Source organism: Bubalus kerabau, chromosome 4 (genome assembly GCF_029407905.1).
Source record: "Bubalus kerabau isolate K-KA32 ecotype Philippines breed swamp buffalo chromosome 4, PCC_UOA_SB_1v2, whole genome shotgun sequence".
In the NCBI taxonomy this organism is placed as follows: Eukaryota; Metazoa; Chordata; class Mammalia; order Artiodactyla; family Bovidae; genus Bubalus; species Bubalus kerabau.
The window spans coordinates 12,532,393-12,555,612 of record NC_073627.1 but is presented as its reverse complement, the minus strand read 5'-3'; the positions used below and the strand labels follow the sequence as shown (position 1 = coordinate 12,555,612).

At 45.4% G+C, this 23,220-nt stretch overlaps 1 protein-coding gene across 1 annotated transcript in view; it reads right to left on the bottom strand.

The window, feature by feature from the left end:
• Positions 1 to 23,220, bottom strand: part of RPTOR (regulatory associated protein of MTOR complex 1) — a 329,649-nt gene that overhangs the window by 92,304 nt on the left and 214,125 nt on the right. Inside the window, exons 9-10 of the mRNA XM_055575332.1 lie at positions 9,113 to 9,213; positions 8,471 to 8,615 (exon numbers count right to left, since the gene is read on the bottom strand). Of these exons, the coding sequence (XP_055431307.1) occupies positions 8,471 to 8,615; positions 9,113 to 9,213 (246 nt within the window). The remainder of the gene's footprint in view (positions 1 to 8,470; positions 8,616 to 9,112; positions 9,214 to 23,220) is intronic.

Sequence of the window (23,220 nt, the reverse complement as noted above, 5' to 3'; positions counted from 1 at the left end):
GGGTAGTGGGAACCTGTGTCCAATGCAAACCACTGGGGATGAGATGGGTGGTGCCTTGTATGAAGGGAGGCAGCAGCCTCTTCGATGGCTGGGCTTGGTCACCTTTTCCAGCTTCCTGTGGTGCTGGACCTGGCTCCACCCACTACAAGATGTGCAAGACAAGGCCACGTTGACTGGGTCATGGCATCACCTCCCAAGGGTCAGTTTCACCACCTGTGAGGTGGGCTAATGATTGTGTCTCCTGCACAGGGTCCTGAGAAGACCTCAGCAGGTGGATGACATCGAGGGACATTTACAGAGGCCTGCTGTTTCCCGGAAACAGCCAACATTGACTCTAAAGTGGACACAAACAAGTCTTTTCCTTTCTCTGTGGTCTCAATCTGAGTGTGGATTCCCAAGGATATAAAGATTCTCTGACTCAGACCTCCCTTTCTTTTAGAAATGTGCTCCTCTTGGAAGTGATGGTCTGAACAAGGGGTTTTGTTTCTGGTATGGCAATCTCCTCCTAGTACAATGCCCTGACACATACAAGGATTCCATGTTAGGTTTATTTAGACTAATAACTGCCTGTTTGTGTGCAAGAGGGTTTTCTCATGGGTCTTCATAAACGGTCAAAATAGGAACAAAAAAAGGAAAATATCCAGAAAAACAAAATGGAAGTTGAACAGAAAGGCTAGAAAACTCTTTTTCGAGTATATGGAATATCTTTCTTTTGCCCAGACTGGCCCCTTCTGCACAAGCCTGCCCTTCCCCCCTCCAATCTAATTAAGAGGCAATCAGGAGATAATCAAAAGTGCCTCAAAGTACGGGCAATAAATAGCTCCCATATGCTCAATAAGTGCCCAGCCTGCAGGCGAGATGGTTATTCTGTGGCGTTGAGGGAGCCGCTTACTCTTTGTTAAGACAGAAGCAAAGTCAATTATTGTAATTAAGCTCTATGAAGATTCATTGAATTTAATCAAATTAAAAGTTTCAACTTCAGGAGTTAGAAGAAGAAAAGTGAGCACCAGATGGGGGAGGTGCTGTGGGCGGCGGGGGGGTCTGGGGCAATTGGTGGTCTTGATACAGCCACTTCACTGTAGGGGGCACCAGGAAACTGTGCCTTCTGTACAGCAGGCTTCCATGCCTTCTTCCAGAACCATCTCCTCAAATTCAGGAGGCGAGAATTGTAAACCGTTAATAATATCCCTGCTGGGGTGTCCTAGACAAAGTATCAGAAACTAGGCTGCCCTGGTGAGACCAACAGCCCTCAGACCTCTCCAAGGAGTGAAACAAAACCCAACGAAGCTGCAGCAGGCCCTGGGCAACAATCGTCTGAGGAGTGTGGGGTGTCTGGCCTGCCACCTCCTAAGGGCTGGCTCCCACTTGGGTCCAGCCGCTGAGGAGGGTCGAGTCCTCTGCCAGCTGCACATTTCTGTGCCAGAAAAGCAGCTCAGAGGAGACTCCTGGCCTGAAAGGAAAGAGGTGTCTCACCTGCTTCACCGGGAGCGAGGAGGGGCCATGTCTGCAGGGGCACAGCTGCCTAAGTGAGAGGGGATGGGGACAAGGGGCTCCGTTCAAGACACCGAGGACAGGGGAGGAAGGAGGATGTGGGGGAGCACTGAAGACCTGCTGGATACCAAGAGGCCAAACAGACTACCAGCACGCAGTGAGGCTGCCGTGAGCCCCGGGCAGGGGCGGGAGAGAGCAGCAGGCTGGCGCTGGGCAAGCCGGTCTCTCTTTGGGGCCTGTGGTTGTTGACTGTACAAAAGGAAAGGGTCAGGCTGAGGACCTCAGAGTTCCCATCAAGCCTTTGAGCACACGGCGGCCTTTTCAACAGTACGAAGGTACCCTCTGCTAAGCATCTATTCAGTTGGTTAAAACTGGCTACATTTTCTAGGGTAAAATCAAAACGAACTTGGAGTCTTAATTTGGGATTCTCACTAAGGGAAAGTGGGAAAGCGAGTCCTTAAAACCCTGAGCCGTGGTGGGGGGCCGCTGGCACCCAGGCGAGCGTGGAACTTGGGAGGTGTCTGCGTTCGCACTTCCCACAGCCCCTGGGACCAGCCACGCCAGCTGCACCCCCCCCACCTCCCGGAGGGAGGACCCCGGGCTCCCCGCCCCCGAGGCTCAGAGCAGTGGGGCCCTGAGCCGTGGGCTGCCGATGAATCACGGCCTAGAGAACGTGCCATCCAGGCAAGAGCTCGGGTTTTCAGGAAACGGGCCTAAGATGGCAGGCACCCAAGGAGTGGGCCGTGAGGAGAGCCTTCCAAGAGCGCCCGGCTCCATCTGCACCGATCAGTCAGTCAGCCAGGCTCCCTCAATGGGATGGAACACACAGGTTATTACTGTGGAGGAACGCAAGGTTTCAGGACCTGCTGAAATTGAAAGTGAAAGCAAACGGCTCCCCGATGGCTTCACATCAAAAATTAAACAGGAGCCGGGCGCTGAGCATTTCATCATCGGCGCCCCCCGCCTGAAGCAAAGTGTGAATGTATATGACTTCATGTTTTAACCTCAATTTTTGTTAGGCTTTGTTCCCTGCCTCCCCCTGCTGAAAATTCAGCCTCTTCATCACCACCCAAGGAACACAGTAACTAGACAGTAAATTATTTATTAGGAATGCTCTTTCCAACTCCTGGCTGTGCACTCCCTAGGGACAAACAGACTTTGGTCAATTTACCAGGTGGGAGAAAGAGCTGTGGGCATTGTTGTCGAGGGTTTCATCACCTGCATGAGCTCTGCTAAAAGCCCATGGCAATGCTTCACCGTCCAGGAGCCTAGATCTCAGGGGCGGCTGGTGAACCCGAGTGCAGGAGAACATGACCTTTCTGGTTTCCAAGCCTCACACGCTCCTGCCTTTGCATCACAGCTCTCCTACCTCCCCTAAGGACAGGACTGTGAGCTGGATGCCTGCTACCCATGACAGAGATCACACCCCGAGCCTCCGTAGACCAGGTGCCACACACAGCCACTGGGGAGAGTGGAGACCTGTGTCGCTCAAGTGAGCCACTTGGCTATACAGGAAAGAGGAACAAACTCTCATTTGTAAAGCCACTGGATCTGGTATTACCACCTAACCGGTATTCTTATAAAGCCACTGGATCTGGCATTACCAACTAACCAGTATTCTAACCAGTACCTCTGTCCACTTCCAGGTGAGGAGGGAAAACACCTGGGAGTCTATCCATCCTAAGCAAGTCAGGGTCCCTTGATGTGGCTGCATGCCGTATGCAGCTGCTTGACCTGGAGTTTATATGAAGTATCTGTGGTCTCTGACTTGGCATGAGACAGTTCTGAATGATTTCATAAATAAATAAAGGTTATCACCCACACTGAGTGGTTTTCTCCTCCCTAGATCTACAACACGGTAGCACGGTCCAACCGGAGGGCTTGTGAAATTCCTAGCCCAAGCGCCATGACCCTCCAGGAGGAGCCACTGTCCCTCTGATCAGTGGGGAGGCTCATCCTCTGGAGACCCAGGCCGTGGTGCTGCTCCTACGGAAAAGCCCCATGCCAAGAGGGTGCAGGCTGCTCTGGTTGGTCGCCATGTCTCAGAGACCTGCCATCTGGGTTCTGATCGACATTTCTCTCTTTCACTGCATGATCATGCTCCTACGAGCATGTTACTTCTTCAATCTAAAGCCTGATTTTATATTTGATTCCAGATCAAAGTAGGTTAATGGTATAATTTTCAACATTTTTAATGGGCTTGACTAACATTTATCTGGCTACAGGCTCAAGCTGGCACTGTTAGGAAGAACCCCATTGGGGGAGGATGTGTTATATGCCTGTGATTCTCCTCCCGTGAAATCTCATCTCCTCTGATTTCTGTATGAAAAGACCTAATTTAGACTTACCTATTTGGCATTTCTCAGAATATAAAGATCGGAAGCCATGATATTAGATTTCAGAAAAAGATCCCCACTTGGAGAACCTTTGGCTGTGGACATGCAGAGCAGGACAGGCCACACCAAGACCTGGGTGAGCAGAGCACCCTGGCCCCACCCCACTTTTAAGCCCTGCACATGGTTATCAAGCGTTTCAGGGTCCCTGGGCCACCAAGAAGCTGTACTCCCAATTTCAAACTCAGGGCATCCCAGCCTGGCCCAGAGCCCCTAGTGGACAGCCCACTGGCTGCATCTGGTACCCAAGCATTTAGTCTGGCCCTCAGAATGTTTTTTTAAAAATGCTATATTAGATACCAACACTTTAAAATAGGAAATAATAGATGAGAATACAGATTTTTGGCTGCGGTTGGGGCTCCATGATGCACATGATGCAGCCCGGCTCTCGCCACACCACCGCGCTCCTTGACAACTCCCCCGCCTTTCATTTTGAGGTCTGAAGGCCACCCTCTCTGTGTGGCCTTCGAAGCCCCCTGAGGACGTGAAGTGTCTGCCACGGAAGCGAACGAGGGACAGAGAGATTTCCTACTGCCTGAGGCCCTTCCTTCCACCCCAGTGGGGAACATACTCTGGGTACCAGCCTGCTCTGTAACCTGCATGTTTCTGAAAAGCCCTCTCTTCACGCCCACACCCCGATGGGGCCCTTCCCATAAGTGGTGGTGGACACGACACCAGGACCCACACAGTCCAACCCTGAGTCTGTGTCTGTGGTGACACGAGGGCCGTGTGTAAGGGCTTGATACCCACCTGGGAACACACAATGTGTCCAGGCTGGGTCACCAGTGCTTGATATTCAATAAATGCTCAGGCATTATTTCATACCTTTCCTAGAATGGCTTTTTAATGATCTTTACAATGATCTTGACAAGATCTCCCAGTGCCCTGTGCATAGTGAGCGTGCAACTACATGCTAAATTAAATTATTGCTGCAACTGGTGTTGCAGCAGCAATCCCGTGTATAGTAACAAACACAGGATGGAGTCAAATGCATCTGAATTGATTTCCAATTTAGGGTTTCAATGAGCTCTTTGCACAACATTTAAAAAATATCAAATATCAAATGAGATCAAGTACAGGTACTAACCCTCAGGAGTTCTACTAGTTACACATTTTTTTTTCATGCAAAGAAGCACCCAATGATTCTTCTGTCTCCAGTTTTTTGTTTTTGACAAGGAATATCTCAACCTTAATGACTTAATTTAAAAAAAATAGCTTTAGTGTTTCAAAGGCTTAAAACATATACATGTAGATTTTTAATTACAGGAATAATATCTATCAACTTTTAAAAGAGAGCATTCTCACTCCAATCCTCTGGTCCTAGTATTAACACCATTAGCATCTTGTTATAATTCTACTTAGCCCTCTTGCCCATGCATAACACAGAAGTAATTATATTGCTGATACAGTCTGGTGTTCTGTTTTTGTCATTTAACATATATTTTGCATAATAATAAATAATCTTCATAAAATTTTAAGATGGCTTGAATTTTTTCAAGTATATGTATTTCAATTACATCCTTGTTCTATTAGGTACTAGGGTTGCCTCTGGCTTCCCTTCTTAAAGCTAACATTCTGACAAACGGCTTTCCTTGTCAAAGCCTCTCTGACTGTTTCACCAGTCCCCCTCAGCAACCTGCTTAGTCCTCCTCCTGAACTGAGAAGGGCAGATGCAAAGTGGACAGGGCAGCAGGGGCTGGAGTGAAGTGGGAGATGCCAGGGTTCAGGACTGCCAGGTAGGGAATGTGCTGGTCAAGGTTGGACAGTCAGGGGTCAGGCTGCCTCCCCATCCAGGGAGGTGATCCCAGGAACCTTCCCTCACAGCATCCTACACTGATCCCCCTCCGAGTCCATTTCCCATGGACCCCACCATGCAACAACCAGAATTTGCCTAAAAGGGAGGGGGGAGGGATTCAGGCTACAGACGGTGCTTTGCAGGATGGCGGACCATGCAGCCTGAGGGACTAGACTGTACTCATGTCCTAGGGAGCTTATCAGCTGCAAAGGGCCCCTGGAGTGTGCAGGCAGGCTGGAACCAGATAAGCAGAAAGACCCAAAGGTGCATGTATGACTGCTAGCAATTTCACATGCCCCGGGAGACCAGAGGATCTTTCCCTGCGTTTATCTGGGCCTCTGTGGGTTGCTTTATTAGCTCACATTTCTCTGCACAAAGAATATATACAAATGAGGATCTGTTTTATGAGGTTCACAGAGAGCTAAACTTGCAGGTGAGAGGGCCATACTCAGTTTTCAAGGTGGGCATGGAAATCAATGAGAGAGATGGGCAGGATTATGAGATGCTGCTGTTAGGATTTGCACCTTGTATTAAACAGTATTTATGCGAATTCCAGGATTCAGACATGTTCTAAGAGGCCAACACTAGAGAAAGCTCCGTGGGGGATGAAGAGACCCAGGTGTCACCATTCTGTACTGTGTTCTCCGGGTGCCTCCTCTCCGGGCCCACTTCTTCTGCTGCCCTCTTCCCTGCCTGTTCTGTCTGCTCTCAGCTCTGGCTCTGGTTCTTCTTCTCTTCTCCAGGACCAGATGCTGTTTATTACTCTGTGCAGCTGAGCACACCTTAGAAGAGGCAGTTTCACATCCAGAGAAACATGCACACAGAGACAACTGTCCCATGGACTTGCCACGGGGTGGGCAACAAGGTGGAGGGGAGGACTTAGGTTGCTCCTTGCTAAAAGCTGGTGCCCTCTGTCCATCCTGTATTTCTGTCTCCTGGGGGATCTGCTTGGCCAGTAGCCCAAGTGACCGTGGTGGCCCAGGAGGCCCTTCACACTGGGAGGCTGGTGTGAGGCCCATTTCCTGTGGTTTAAATAGTTTTCTATCCATGACTAGACACAACACTGACAACACTGACACTGTCTAGCTCTTTTTCCTTTTTCTTTCCTCTTTAATAATACATATTTTATAAAAACCTGGTTCAAAAGTAATAGAACTTAAGGCATCACTTTTTCTTTTTTTAACAGGATAAGGCTGTTTTGAGGATTTCCTCTTTCAGAAATGTGGGTCTTCTAATTATTCATCCTAAGCATTAGAGAGGCTTTTCCCCCCACTCCCGCTCCTAGTTCTAATCATGGAGGGAAGGAAGCTGCATCGGCTGTTCTGCCAGTCTGTTCTCACAGGATCTAAACAGCTGCAGAGCGACTCTTTCGCGGCGGTCTACTCCTGTTCCTCTGTTTCTTCATAACTTGTTCTCTAGTTTATGCTACAAGCTCTTACAAAGGACATGGATGAGGCATGTTTTAACTTGATTTCTGTTTACAGTCTGGCGCTTCGGCAGCATAGTGCATCTTGATTTATCTCATACATAAAAATGTTAATTTCTGATATTCCTCAAGTGGATAAGAGGAGGGGAGTGTACCACCTCCTTCTTGGTTCTTGGGGCTTCCAAAGTCAGGGGAAAGTGGTCATGCACATATTTAAAAAGAAAAAACCACCACTCCAAATGAACCTGAAAATACACCATAAAGTGGTTTTTGCTGTTGTTCAGTCGCTGAGTTATGTCTGACTCTTTGTGACCCCATGGACTACACAGCACACCAGGCTTCCCTGTCCTTCACTATCTCCCGGAATTTGCTCAAACTCACATCCATTGAGTTGGTGATGCCATCCAACCATCTCGTCCTTTGTTGCCCTCTTTTCCTCCTGCCCTCAATCTTTCCCAGTATGAGGAAAGTGGTTTTTAGGGCTAAATAGAAGTGAATTACTCTTCTAAAATATTTTGCATTAGGGTTTCTCCCAGATGGATATAACTAAGACTCATTTTCCTTTGTTACTGCCCCTTTTCAGTACGTCCTCAAACTCTGCTTGTGTCACAAAAGCATGGAAACGGGAAGAAACCAAACGCCTTCAGATATAATGTCTAGATTCAAGACAATTTCCATTAATATTGTTATAATACTGTGCTTACTACTAGCAGTAGTGTAAGGAACAGTAACCCAGTTTTGAAGGAAATTTATAATCAACATAAAAGTGTCATAGAGATCACACTCGTGTGTGTGAGTATGTGTGTATACATGCACGCATGTATGAAATAAGCATGCAAATGACCTGGTCATGAACCCAGCAGTTTTCAATCTCTGGAGCAATCTTGGACACGCTTCATGAACTCAGCTGGCAGTTTCTTTCCTCAGTACGAACCCTTACAGAGTCAGAAACTCACCCCGGGGCCCTCTCCATCTGAGCCATGAACCACAGTGCCTCTGCAGGCACTGGTCCCGTTCGGCCTTGGACGACCCTCAGAGACAACTGTTCTTCTGCAGGGGACTCAGGCAGAGCTGAGTGCCTGACCCAGGACTCCATGCTTGGAGGCACGTCTTCCTATTTTGCTCAGGTAATTCCCTTACACTTGGACTATCTCAGAAATGGGAGGGACTCCCCTGGTAGTTCAGGGGATGTGGGTTTGATCCCTGGTTGAAGAATGAAGATCCCACACACCGTGGAGGAATTAAGCCCATGTGCCATAACTAAGACCTGATGCAGCCAAATTTAAAAAAAAAAGAAAGAAAGAAAGAAATGGAAAAAGCATGCTCCTTACAGAACCTAACACTGGTCCAGCAAGAAACACTTACCACATGGCGTGCATGTACGTGGGGGGTAGGCGTGGACTGCTGACGGGGGTGCAGTTATATGACCTCATGATTCTTTCTGCCAATAAAAAATTTCGAAACAGACTAGCCACCAACAGGTCCTGTCTGAAGAGCTTTTGGAAGAGATCTGAGGGCAGAGAAAAGATAAGAATTTGTCTTCAGTGACTCATGCCCAGCATTTAAAGCCAAATATACAAACTTACTTCTATCAGAATTTGCCACAAGCAGGTTGGGACTGACATGCACATTTTCCACTGGCAGTAACCTCCATCTGTTACATATGTAACTGGAACAAACAGCAGAACCCAAGCAACTATCAACAGAAAACACAAAGGCTTCATATACTACAGTAGCAACTGCAGTTGTAAGAAATACGGATGTTCCATGAAGACAGATGAGCCTTGAATCTGCCCTGAAAACACTAAGGGCCAAAGCAGATGCTTCTCTAGACGCTCTTCATCCTCGAAGAACCTCTGGGGTTCCTGCCCTCTCCTGTCCACCCCCTCAGGTTTCTTCACTGAGAGGAACACGGTCATCCCTTTTGACTTCTCTCATATCCCAGGGCCAGAGTCTCCTGACTCCTGGGCAGCAGCCCTCCCACCAGCCCATGGCCGGGCGCCTCACCCCGAGGAAGCACGTTCCACGCGATCGTGTCCGTGATGGCTGTGAAGATCCAGTTTAGCTCGCCCAGAGGGGTCCTCCTGTCATTCAGCCGCCCGGGAATCCTAGAAAACACAAAACAGCCACAGCGACAGAAACAGGTGATGGAGGCAGGAGGTGGTAGGAAAAGAAGGAGTGAGGAGACAGCACATCAGACCAGGGGTGGGGGAGGCTTGGCTATACTGGGAGGACCTCTGTGCCTTGCGGGGATTTTTGAGACTCCTGGATGTCCAACCTCACATCTTAAAGTTCAGCTTCCACTTCACTTTCTTCCCCTCCCCATCTGCACAGAAGGAGCAGGTGTGGCCCCTCCAGCACTCATGTGTGACGACAGGCGTAAAGCAACTCTGACCAGGGGAGCCCCTGGAGCCCTGCAGCCCACCAAAGGCTTACTCTCAGCCTCTGGGTGGACTGGCCCTGTACTCGAATCAAGACACTCCCCTTGGGCTGGACACAGGTCACTTCCCAGAAGCCAAGGGCAAAGGCCAGACCTCCTCTGTGGGCCCAGCTCTTCACCACACATTCACCTGTTCAACATCAAACACACTTACTCAGGCCTAGATTCTACCTCTTAAGTTCACAGGGCGAGCATTGCTGGGCTGAAAATGCCAGCGGTGAGGACATGAGAGGCAGGCCGGCTGCAGCCCAGGCCTCCCAGTGGGGCATGTGAGGGGACCTGGGCTTAATTCCCCACCCCCACAGGGAAATTTGAACATAGCAAGACAAAACCCAATGGACAACTAGGCAACACTCTTGAGTGACGCTCCGCTTGTGGCCACTCACATACAACACCTTGGGTGTGTATGGTGGCACAATCCTTCAGGTCTGTATCCTTTCTTCAGTAAGTCTGCTCCTAGGAATCAGTCTTGAACCAGAAATGAAGAATGTGGAAACAAGTTATATTTTTCCAATGTTTTATTTATAACAGTGAAAAGGCAGAAACTACCTATGTGACCAATAATAAAGAAATGATTAATTATGGAACCACCACGATGAAATAACTGCAAGTTAGTAAACTGTTGTTTATGAATATTTTAATGATATGGGGAAAAGACTGCTTTGTAACATTAAGTAAAGAAGTGGGACAAATAACCATGCTGACATAATTACACAGAACACCCCCAAGGAAAGCTGATCAGGAGGAAAACCCCGCAGTGAGGCAGTGGCAACACTCTCCCTGCTCACCCGCCTCCTCGCCCTGGCAGCTGGTGGAGACAGGACAGCGTTCTTGGATGAAGGAAGGTCTGCTGAGGTTTATTTTCAAACTAAGACCAAGGATGTCAGGGGCGTGAACAGTGCCCCTTGAGTCAGGTGACATGACACAGCTGAGCCACTGGAGGAGCGGAAGCCACTCTATGTCAGGTGGAGGTCAGTGTGCATTTAGGTGGGTTTTGAAAACCCTCACCTTATGACAATTGCCGGCAGATAATTATAAAACTAGACTCCCACTAAGATCTCCTGAAAATTCTACTGATGTTTTTTCACTAAGCTCATCATGAAATCACAGACCAAGCCATCAGCCCAACTGATTCCAGACAACCTGGGAATCATTCAAACTTAACAATCAACCAATCATTGCGAGACCTACCTTCTGCATTCGGCAGCCCGGAATGGATGACAACTGGGAAGTGAATCCCACTTCCCTTTCTTTCCATGTCATTCAGAATTAAGTCACTTCAGAAACTACTTGTTCCTGTTTTCCTTTCCGTATTTGATCCTAAATTAGAACAGCAAAACCCAACCCACTCTGGAAGCCATCTGGGTCAGCAATGCAGGACCACGAAGAAAGGTCTAGCACAGAGCATCAAGTCCAGGACACATTTCGTTACTAAAGTTTCTTTCACCTGTACCCTCCCCCCAATTTCATTAATAAATCAAAGTGGTTCTTTGAAAAGTTAAACCCACAGTGTTAACCACAGATTAGCTTTTACATGAAAAGCACAAGATTTCATAATTTAGGGCTTCACTGGGGTCCAGTGGTTAAGAATCTGCCTGATAAGGCAGGGGACATGGGTTCGATCCCTGGTCCGGGAGGATCCTACGTGCTTCGGAGCAACTGAGCCCATGTGCCACAGCTACTGAGTCCGCATGCTATAACTACTTAAGACTGTGCACCTAGGCTCTGCAATGAGAAGCCCCCACACAAGTAGAGAGTAGCTCCCGCTACTCACAACTAGAGAAAGCCTGTGCACAGCAACAAACACCCAGCATGGCCATAAATAAACTAATACATTAATTAATTAAAATTTAAAAGAAAAAGAGTTTAAAGTTATAGTTTAGGAACAGATGATAGAATTGGGAGATGAGGAAAAACGACTCTAGTCCCAGCTGTGCATGTCTGGGTAACTTCTGGCGTCTTGTTCCTCTGCTCTGAGTCACCCAGACTAACCTCATATGCAAAATGGGGACCAAAATAAAGTGGATAGCACTTCAAAAGGAGATGTAGCAGACACTTTCTTGGAAAATGCATGCCACCTCCTCAGACTCCTTATCACCGCTATCAGGCGTTGGATTTATTCTCACCTCCCCCGACATCTGGGCTCACCTACGGCTTTCAGCACTGCCCGCTGTCTGGAGCCTGACTCCAGCCACGGCCACTCTGCTTATGGAGCTTACAAAATAACCCAACACAAGGTACCTGCCTTCACCCTTTGCTTGCTGTCTTCACACCCAAATTTAACCACGTCTAAAATCAAGCTCATCCTCATTACTGCCATCTTCTCCCCTGTAGTATGTGTCCTCGCTCCAAGAGTCCCCGTGGATTCCCTTTTGTCAGAGCTCAAACCCTGAGACACGGCCCACTCATCTCTGCCCCAAGTGCAGCTCATGTTTCCTGCTTCTTGCAAGGCATCTTTTCCACTGCCTTTTGCTCATCACTCCCACTGCAAAGGTATCCTCAACAGCCTTCTTGATTCTATTCATACTGGGCAGGGTGACGGCCCTTAGTATAACTTTATTCAAAAATCTACAGGGTTCTCTGCTTACTGCTGCAGTGTTCCAAATGGCATTTTAGTTCCCTCTACTTCAACAAAATCTTGCTTTCAATTAAGGAAAGTGGAGTTCCGATGGCTGGAAGGATGAGGACTGGGAGCCACTAGCTTCTTAGCGGCCTGTGCCTCCCTAGATGGCCACTGTGAGGTCTCCAAGGAGCAAGGGTGAAACCACTGTTATTGGAGTTAGGTAGAAAATTCCCAGTTGGCTTCAATGCCATCAGTTTGACACATTAAACTTTGAAACTAGTTCCCTCTGGTCAGGTCCATAACCTCACAGTTGGACAAAAACATCAAACTTGGTCTCCTTTCATTTGCCCACTTGGAATAGCCTCCCACCTGCCTTGGGTTGGTTCTGGTTCAGTCTTCACAAGCAAAGCCCAACCTCCCTGTCCATGAAGACATCCTGACCATGACAGCCTGTGCTCAGGTCCGTTGCAATAGCATCTCCCTTGGGATTCCTCTGGCAGCCTGTCGATCACTTACTTTTCTTATTTATTCACCGTTGCTCCATGCATGTTGATTATCTGTGTAACTAGGTAATAAATTCCTTGTGGGCAATGACTTACTTTCCTCGATATAAATCAGTCTCCTCGTAGATTCTGGTGGAGTGCTGAGCACATGCACGAGCTCACAGCCCACACATCTGACTCATGTTACTTCCCTGCTTAAGAACAGCTGCTCACACTTGGCCAGCAGCTCCCCAAACTCCATGAGGTTGTGTGGCTGACATGGAGAACCACTGCCCAGACCCCCAAGAGAGGCTGGCTGCTCAGCAGGGGAGCATATCCGGGGACACTGCCCAGCTACGGAGTGAAGCTGTCTCAGCTGTCAGACTGGTTTCCAGCTGACCGCCCTGGGGCTGAGATGTGGGGCTTCCCCAGGCGGCCCATGCTTAGCAGCCCAGCCTCATGGCCACTGCTTCCTTGTCTCCCTCTGTGCTTCTCCTCAGTAAGCTTGTGTCCCTTGTCTCCATGTCTGCCCCCATCAACCGGCCAGCAGTGTGGTCTGGGGTAGATGTCAGGACTCTGCTTCTGTGGGTTCCTTTCTATGTCTCCCCAGCTTTCTCTCTCCCCAACACGCCAAAGTCCAGCAACATGGAACCTGTCCTCCTCAAATAGCCCACATGCCCCTGGACCTGCGCAGACACCCCTCTGCCTTCTTGGCTCAGGAGATTGGAGCAATTCTGACATTCTGCCTCGTCCCTCATTTCTGCCAAGGCCCCCCGCCGCAACACCCCGCTTTCTGGTTCTGCCCTGAGGCCCCCACAGAATCCATGGATGACAGCTGGTACACAGGCTACATCTCCCACTAGGTTCAGGGCTCTTGGCCGGCAGGCCCACGTGCTTCCTCGTGCTAACCCAGTGCTCAGTGCACAGCGTTTAATGCATAACAGGTGCCCCATTCATATTTGATGAGCGAGTGGATGGATCCCTGCTGGATGATCACAGCTCTGTGAAAATAAAACACTAAGTGAAAAGCTATGGTTTCCAAGAAAATGACACAAACTTACTAAACACACTCAAGTGATAACACAAAGATCACTCCAAATTTCACGATCAAAGGACCAACAGAAACATTCTGGTGCCCATTCCTCCAGATATCTCTTAATGTACAAAATCAAATAACCTTAATTGTACTGAAATAACAATATGAAAAGAGTTGCCACATTTCTAAAATGTTTACATGTCTTAAAAACATCCACCTATATGCTTAGGAAAAAAGTCTGGGAAGGTCTGCATCAAACCAGTAACAATGATTATCTTGACATGGTGGAAATTATGGATGATTTTATTTTGCTTATCTGTATTCAATAATACATATGCTAAAAACACACTGCTTGCATAATAAAGAAAAATGAAAGTTAAAAAAAATTTTTTTTTAAATTTTTTGGCTGCACCATGCAGCAAATGGGATCTTAATTCCCTGACCAAAGATTGAATCTGCGACCCTGCATTCTTAGTGTGGAGTCCTAACCACTGGACCACCAGGGAAGTCCCTGAAACTTTTTTTTAATAAGAGGGAAGCTAAGCAAGTTTCCTGAAAAGAGAAAATATTTGGAAACTGCATGATTTTATGAATTTACATTATCTCATATTCAGTTCAAATAAAGTAGGATATACCATAAGTGTGTTTAAATGGCTTTATGTAAATGATGGTGCAGAGAACCTTCACCTAAACCGTTTTCTTGATGCATATAATTCATTACTTAGAAATGTTCTGGAACTAAGAAAATAGGGAGAGAACCCAGCAATTTCTTTTTATTTTTTTTATTTTTATTTTTTGCAATTTCTTTTTAAAACAATTCTTTTGAATATCCAGGTCAGTACACACTGGTCAGATGCTTGGTTAGACAAAGTCAGATACATGAGACCAGGGATCTCAATGTGTGGGGTAAGAGACAGCACTCACGACATCATCAGGAGTCCCTCAATATGTGTACAGGTACATTTTCTCAATCAATTAATGCCATATTGAAACCAGATACACACATACATGACCTCAAATCATTCTAAAAACTCAGCTGAACAGGAGAAGAAAACTACTTGACATAAATGAAGGTTAGGAACTTCTGCCCTAGATAGCACATTTTGTGACATATTTCTTCACATGCTGGCATTTTGCTGAACCAGACCAAGCCATGTCTCTATAATATTCCTTTCTGATATCTCTTTATTTTAAATTGTGTACAATTCAGCACTCTAATATTATCTGTATTTCTTATTACTCAGTGCTTTTTTTCCCTAACCAGTCATAGATTTCAAGTGATGATCATCCAAGTCTATTTCGGTATGCATGAAACCTGCAGCTTATAAAACGTGACATGGTTTGTTTACAGCCTGAATAGTTTGCTGTTTTACAGAAGTTCCCCTTTAACTGGACTGCAGGACTACATATGAGTAGTCAGGAGAAAGAGAGTGAGAAACACGCAGTAAGAAAGCCTGGTTGGAAATGGAACTGTACTTGTTTAAATGCAGAAAGCCTGTGGACACACTGCACTCAGCTCTCAGCACTCACTCATAGACACTCGACTGTGCAGTCACTGGGACGCTCTCTCATAGCTGAGTCAGCTAGGCCCTAAATTACATCTGCAAAGCCTGGGGCATGCGATTCAATTATTCTCTTAGGGTTTAGATGACGTCATCTTTCTGACAATGGTAGATGAGGTGACTCAGACCATTCACCCACTGAGAACAACCAGACGTGCTGTGTGTATGTGTGTGAAAATCTTTTTGAAGGGAATAGAAGACTGGCAAAGCTGTGCAGAATTGTGAGGCCAGAACCTGAGAGGGGGAAGCCCCAGGCTTAAGCTGATACTTGGGGCTCCATGTGTCCCGGAGGCGCCTGGCAACTCTTGAGAGGCAGAGAGCCTGAGCTGAGCTTGGCGGACTCACAGGCTAGAGAACAAAAACTGAGGGCTGGCCAAGGAGATGGAGCTCTGGTAAAAAAACAAACAAAAAAAACAAAAAACCCAGGCTTGGATCTGGGTGCATAGGATGAACTAGAAATAATGCAGACCTTGTAGTCTCAGATCAACCTAAATCTCTGTACAACTTCCACTTTCTTTCTTTTTTAAAAAATAATTAATTAGGCTGCATTGGGATCTTTCATTGCAGCACACAGATTCTCTGGTTATGGTGCTCAGGCTCAGCAGTTGCCGAGTGCTGGCTTGGTTGCTCAGCAGCATATTGGATCTTAGTTCCCTGACCAGGGATTGAATCCAAGCCCCCTGCATTGCAAGGTGGGTTCTTTACCCCTGGACCACCAGGGAAAGCCCTCTATTTTCAATTTGCAACCAAGCATTTATAATAACCAAGCATTTATAATAACTATAAATGGAATATAATCTATAATAATTTTGAATCGCTATATTGTACATCTGAAAACAATATTGTAAATCAACTGTATCTCCAAAAAAACCCCTAAAACAGGCATTTATATGCTTAAAACCAAGAAAAACAACTGAGAAGAGAAAGAGACGGATAGAGGATTCTGATAATGGTGACATCAGACACCAACGTCGCAATAATTTTACTTAGCATGTTCATGGAATTAATGGACAGGATGGAAAACTCGGGCTGAGAACTGGAAACTCTGGAACCTCAAAAACTTAATAATAATACAATATACTGAATTTAAAAATTCAACAGATGGGCAGAACAGCAGATCAGACAATACTGAAGAAAGAAATGGAAGATGGGTCAGAAGAAAAAACACTCAAAATTAAGCAAAAGAGATGAGATTGGAACATAAGAAATAAATACATAAGAAACAGTGGATATTGTGAAAAGATCTAAGATTACCAAGGGCGAGTCACTTTGGGAAAGAGCTGGGAAGTTTCTGATAAGGTTCAATATGCACCTGCCACACCACCTTCTACTCTTCGGACACAAAGTGTCCGGATGGGGTTGCCCTTTCCTTCTCCAGGAGATCCTCCTGATCCAGGGATTGCACCCAGGTCTCCCACATTATAGGCAGACACTTTACTGTCTAAGCCACCAGGGAAGCCCAGTCTCAGACACAAAAGAACACAGTATCTCTTCTACTTATCTGAAGCTCTAGAAAAGATAAATCTAATGTATGAGAAAAAGCAGATCAATGTTTGTTCGCGCCTGGGGGCTAGGGTGGGGGATTAATTGGGATGAGGTACAAGGGAACTTTTAGGATAGATTTTTAGAGTAATAGTGGTTCCACAGGTATATAAAACTGTCAAGACTCATCAAACTGCATACTGAAAGTGAGTTCCTTTTATTGAATGTAAGCAGTATTTCAACAATGTCAATTTAAAAATGTAAAAAATTATGGCACTTTCAAACAATAAAAACTTTTCCCTGGCAAACCTGCACTAAAGGAGATAAAGAAAAATGATCTCACGGAAGCCCTGAGGTACAGGAAGGAATGAAAGACAGTAGAAGATGTAAATATGTGGGAAACACAAATGAGTATTAACTCTATAGAATATTAATAATGTTTATGGAGATGATGATATATAGAGAGTTAAAATATATGACAATGATTCCACACATTTCAGGAAGTCAGTAAACAAAGCTGATTCTTCTAAGGTCCTCACATCACCTGAGAAGTGGTAAAAGCACTAATTTATATTAGACTTTAAGCCAGGGATTGCCAAAATCATGGCCTGCAGACCAAATCCAGTCAGTGGCCTATTTTTTGCATGGTCTGCAAGCTAATAACAAGCCTTATAATTTTAAAGGGTTGCAACAGAAGATAAAGAAGAATAAACAACAGAGACTTTATGCCTCTGTTGTGTTGTGAAGTGTTCACTGCCTGGCCTTTAACAGAAAGCACACGGAACCCACAGCTCTGGGTAGCCACTCCAGTGCATGAAAAGAAACAGTTAACAAGCCAAAACAAGGGGAGGAAAGGGTGGTAAAACTGCTAATCAATCCAAAACATGGCACTGCAGAAGAAAAAAAAGGAAGGTGGAAAAAAGAAATGCAAAAAACAAGAAAGAAACAGGATGGTAGATTTAAACTCAAAAATTATTACAGTAACTATAAAAAGACTATGTATTTCAATTAAGGTGAACAATTTTTAGTCTAGATTTAAAAACAGAAAGAAGTCAACTATACCCCATTAAAAAGAGATGTAATGTAAAATATAAAGCTACAGAAATATAAAGATACCTGCCTAAATACACACAAAATTTATATCTAATACAATTATGTACACACACATTATATATGAAAAGACACACTGTACAAATAAAAATAAAACAACAGTTGTATGGCTACGCTGTGTGTGTGCTAGTCACTCAATCATGTCTGACTCTTTGCGACTCCATGGACTATAACTTGCCAGGATCCTCTGTCCATGGAATTTTTCAGGCAAGAGTACTGGAATGGATTGCCATTCCCTTCTCCAGGGGATCTTTTGACTCAGGGATCAAACCTGGGTCTCCTGCATTGCAGGTGAATTCTTTACTGTCTGTCTGAGGCACCAGGGAAGCCCATTGATATGCTACAGTCCTACAAAGTGGAGTTTATGGAAAGGGTATTACCAGAGATGAAGAGTGATATTTCTTAATGACAAAAGGTTCAGTTCATTCTATCAGGAAGGTGAAGTCAGTCATGGTGAATGTGTCCTTCTGTAGTTCTGAAGGGCAAAGCCCATAGTCAAAATAATAAGCTTTTAAAGTAAAATGACAGTTCAGTTCAGTTGCTCAGTCATGTTGCCTCTTTGCAACCCCATGGACTGCAGCATGCCAGGCCTCCCTGTCCATCACCAACTCCCAGAGTTTACTCAAATTCATGTCCATTGAGTCGGTGATGCCATCCAACCATCTCATCCTCTGTCGTCTCATTCTCCTCCTGCCTTCAATCTTTCCCAGCATCAGGGTCTTTTCGCATCAGGTGGCCAAAGTATTTGGAATTTCGCCTTCAGCATCAGTCCTTCCAATGAGTATTCAGGACTAATTTCCTTTAGGATGGACTGGGTGGATCTCCCTGCTGTCCAAGACTCTCAAGAGTCTTCTCCAATACCACAGTTCAAAAGCATCAATTCTTCAGCGCTCAGCTTTCTTTATAGTCCAATTCTCACATCCGTACATGACTACTGGAAAAACCATATATTTGACTAGATGGACCTTTGTTGACAAAGTAATGTCCCTGATTTTTAATATGCTGTCTAGGTTGGTCATAGCTTTTCTTCCAAGGTGCAAGTGTCTTTAAATTTCATGGCTACAGTCACCATATGCAGTGATTTTAGAGCCCCCTAAAATAAAGTCTGTCACTGTTTCCATTGTTTCCCCATCTATTGCCATGAAGTGACAGGACCAGATGGCATGATCTTAGTTTTCTGAATGTTGAGTTTCAAGCCAACTTTTTCACTCTCCTCTTTCACCTTCATCAAGAGGCTCTTTAGTTCTTCGCTTTCTGCCACAAGGGTGGTGTCATCTGCATGTCTGAGGTTATTGATATTTTTCCCGGCAACCTTGATTCCAGCTTGTGCTTCATCCAGTCCAGCATGTCTCATGATGTACTCTGCATATAAGTTAAATAAGCAGGGTGACAATATACAGCCTTGATGTACTCCTTTTCCTATTTGGAACCAGTCTGTTGTTCCATGTCCAGTTCTAACTGTTGCTTCCTGACCTGCATACAGGTTTCTCAAGAGGCAGGTCAGGTGGTCTGGTATTCCCATCTCTTTCAGAATTTTCCACAGTTTGTTGTGATCCACACAGTCAAAGGCTTTGGCATAGTCAATAAAGCAGAAGTAGATGTTTTTCTGGAACTCTCTTGCCTTTTCGATGATCCAACAGATGTTGGCAATTTGATCTCTGGTTCCTCTGCCTTTTCTAAATCCAGCTTGAATATCTGGAAGTTCATGGATCATGTACTGATGAAGCCTGGCTTGGAGAACTTTGAGCATTACTTTGCTAGTGTGTGAGATGAGTGCAATTGTGCAGTAGTTTGAGCATTCTTTGGCATTGCGTTTCTTTGGGACTGGAACGAAAACGGACCTTTTCCAGTCCTGTGGCCACTGCTGAGTTTCCAAAGTTGCTGTCATATTGAGTGCAGCACTTTCACAGCATCATCTTTTAGGATTTGAAATAGCTCAACTAGAATTCCATCACCTCCACTAGCTTTGTTCATAGTGATGCTTCGGAAGGCCCACTTCGCATTCCAGGATGTCTGACTCTAGGTGAGTGATCACACCATAGTGACTATCTGGTTTATGAAGATCTTTTTTGTATAGTTCTTCTGTGTATTCTTGCTACCTCTTCTTAATGTCTTCTGTTTCTGTTAGGTCCATACCATTTGTGCCCATCTTTGCATGAAAAGTTCCCTTGGTATCTCTAATTTTCTTGAAGCAATCTCTAGTATTTCCCATTCTATTGTTTTCCTCTATTTCTTTGCATTGATCACTGAACAGTATGAAAAGGCAAAAAGATAGGACACTGAAAGATGAACTCCCCTGGTTGACAGGTACCCAATACGCTACTGGACATCAGTGGAGAACTAACTCCAGAAAGAATGAAGAGATGGAGCTGAAGCAAAATGACAATAAATCATCAAAATTATTTCCTGAATAAGAGAGGAAGAAGTTGAGGTATATGTATCAGCAACAGTAATTAAAAATGTGGCAGATTATAGGAGACCATAACATGGTATTAGGCTGAGGGCAGAATTGGCATTTAGGATGACAGAAGAAAAATTTCACATATTGAGGTAAGGGTAAGTCATTCCAACTTGTACATAATTTGGCCTGAAGTTTATGTTAACTAGAACAGCCTGTCTTACGACCTGTTTATCATCCATTGTACATCTGCTTTAACCACTAAAAAAAGAATGCAGTATCCAGGGAATTCACTGGAGGTCCAGTGGTTAGGACTCTGCTTTCAGTGCTGGGGCCAGGGTTCAGTCCTGGGTCAGGGAAGTAAGATCCCATAAGCTGTGTTGCTTGGCCAGGAAAAAAAACAACAATACCCAAAAGAATGTCCACTTTGTGCTAATCTATATCTCTTTTGAAACCTTGAAGGGATATAGCCCTGTCATGTTGGTATATGTTCTTTACTCTGATGAGATATAAAAAGCATGGTGCTGAAAACCATGGTTCTTCCAGACTAGTTCCTCAGAGCTACTAAGAGGGTGTCTCCTGGGCTATGGTCCTCAGTGTGGCTTGGATAAAACTCTCTTCTATCCCTTATTATAGATTGTTTATTGATTATTTGCGTCAACAGGGATTACTGATAGGAAGACGAGCTACCTATTAAGAACATTGACTACTCGAGGACAGACATCAGGGAGCTAGTACATCCACATCCTCAGGGAACGTAAGTGGCTTTCAGACTTTTTTGATCACAACTCCTAGTAAGAAATACATTTTGCATGGTCACCTGATACATACATATAGATGATCATATGTATAAATATACACATTCAAACAACAGGACCAGAGAGCATTCATGTTGCTAGAAAAACAAGGATATTCTTTATGTGTTTCTCTTTTTCTTAATGCAAGGCTGTGACCCACTAAACTGATTTTACAGACACTAATAAACCATGACCTGCAGTTTAAAAAAATGTTGACTTAAATTAACTTGTTAATTTCTCCTGGAAGCTATTGGCTCAGGTTATCAAAATGGTTTGATGGTGAACATGGCATCTGAGAGATGTAAGAGATTAGAAAATTACATAATTCGACCTCTGAATAAGCTGACTGGTATTTTTTAAAACCCACACAGGCAGCTTGTTTCCTAATGATTTTTTAAAAATCTGTACTGAGCCTTTAAATCAAATGGCTTATGTGTGCAGCGCTGCTGTCCCTCACATCCCTTTCCTTCTGCCTTTTAACAGCTCCCACAGAACAGAAGCCTGCCAATCTTCACTTGTGAAACAAATGGAGAAAAATGTATCTTAAAATTCTAGGGGGAAAGGAGTGATGATTTCTAAGGCTCGGTGGTAAGCAGGAGTTATTAATACAACAGTGGAGATGCTCTCTCTTTTACTGAGTTTATTACACAATGATAAACTATTGCCTATTCCTGGAGCCACAGGCAACAGCAGCACCGGTACTGGCACGAGTCCCTCTGGAGGCTGCAAAAAGCACTCACAGAGACCCAGGTCAAAGAGAAAAAAGGAGCAGGTTCTCATGTGCTTATTGAACATGTTTATGATACCAGGAGAACAGGTTCTTTCTATTAAAGAGTACAGAAACAAGCTGAACCTAATTTTATTTTTTAAAGCATTCCCTGAAAGAGTGGATTTTCTTTGGCTTTCTGGATGTTGAGGTTGACTTACAGACCAACCCTTTCTTGAGAGCTACAGGCCCAGGAGCCAAGCAGACATCTCCTCCAAGCAGAGTTCTCTGAAAAGCTGCTAAAAAGCCTATAACATTCAGAAAAGGCAGCTTCTAAAATGAAGGGGTGTAGGTGAAATCCAGACAAGCCCCAGGGAGCAGCCCTCTTTGGTCCAGACGGACAGGGAGCACTTCCTTTCTGAGATGCTCCTCTGCCTCCAGGCTCTGCTCTCCAGGCGCCCCTCCTTGAATGTACTGAGGCACCCTCCTAAGGGAGCTTCTCTATAAAGGAGGCGGGAGGAGAGGAGGCGGAGGGTGGAACTGGCCTCCTCAGCAGCAGACCTGGATGTAAGACCTTCAAGTGTTTCAGAGAAATTGTTCCTGACCTTTCTAGTCCATGAAAGGCCTGGAATGCCAGGGTTACTCTATACCTCGTGCCGAGAAGGACTGCAGGTAGCCTTGCTGGAAATTCTGTCTCTTACTGTCAGTTGGTTCAAACACCACATATACAATAGCTTTCAAATACAATCAGATTGTGTTTGCTATTCTTCATCTCCCAGGATAACTCTCCTCTGAGGTTTTCCTGGCAGGGCTGCATTAAACAGAGGTGAGCTCTCCTCCTCCTCCCAGGTACTTGGGAGTCTGGGCCACAGTGACCAGTTACTCCTCCTACACTGTAGACGTCCCCTCATCTTTCCTTGCCCTTGGAGATCAGACACCTAGATGCACGAAATGCAGGCCACCTCCCTTGTAAGACCTTTTCTGATATGTACCCAGCCAAAATATACCCTTCCTTCCTCTCCACATGCACACAAGAACTTGCAGAATGTTGAGATCCTTCAGTGTACACAAGGCATGGAGATAAGGGGGTGGAATCAGGGGCCGGGGTGTGAAACCTCCAGGCTCTGTTGCTTCTCACTGTGTGACTTTAGGTAGGTTACCTAACTTCTCTGAGACTCAGTCACTTCGTCTGTAATACCTAGCCCCACAGGAACTAGAAAAGTAGAGTAAGTTAACAACCTAACAAGTTAGCACAAAACCTGCTACATAGCAAGGGCTCAGAAAATATAGCTGCTCCTATTTATTTGCTGGGCTTTCCTAGATGACACAGTCCTAAAGAATCCGCCTGCCAATGCAGAAGACAAGGGTTTGATCCTCTGGAAAAGGAAATGGCAATCCCCTTCGTTCTTGCCTGGGAAATCCCATGGACAGAGGAGCCTGGTGGGCTACAGTCCATGGGGGTCGCAAAGAGTCGGACACAACTTAGCGACTAAACAACAACTTGTTTGCCATTAAAACAAAATCCCTACAAGTTCTGAA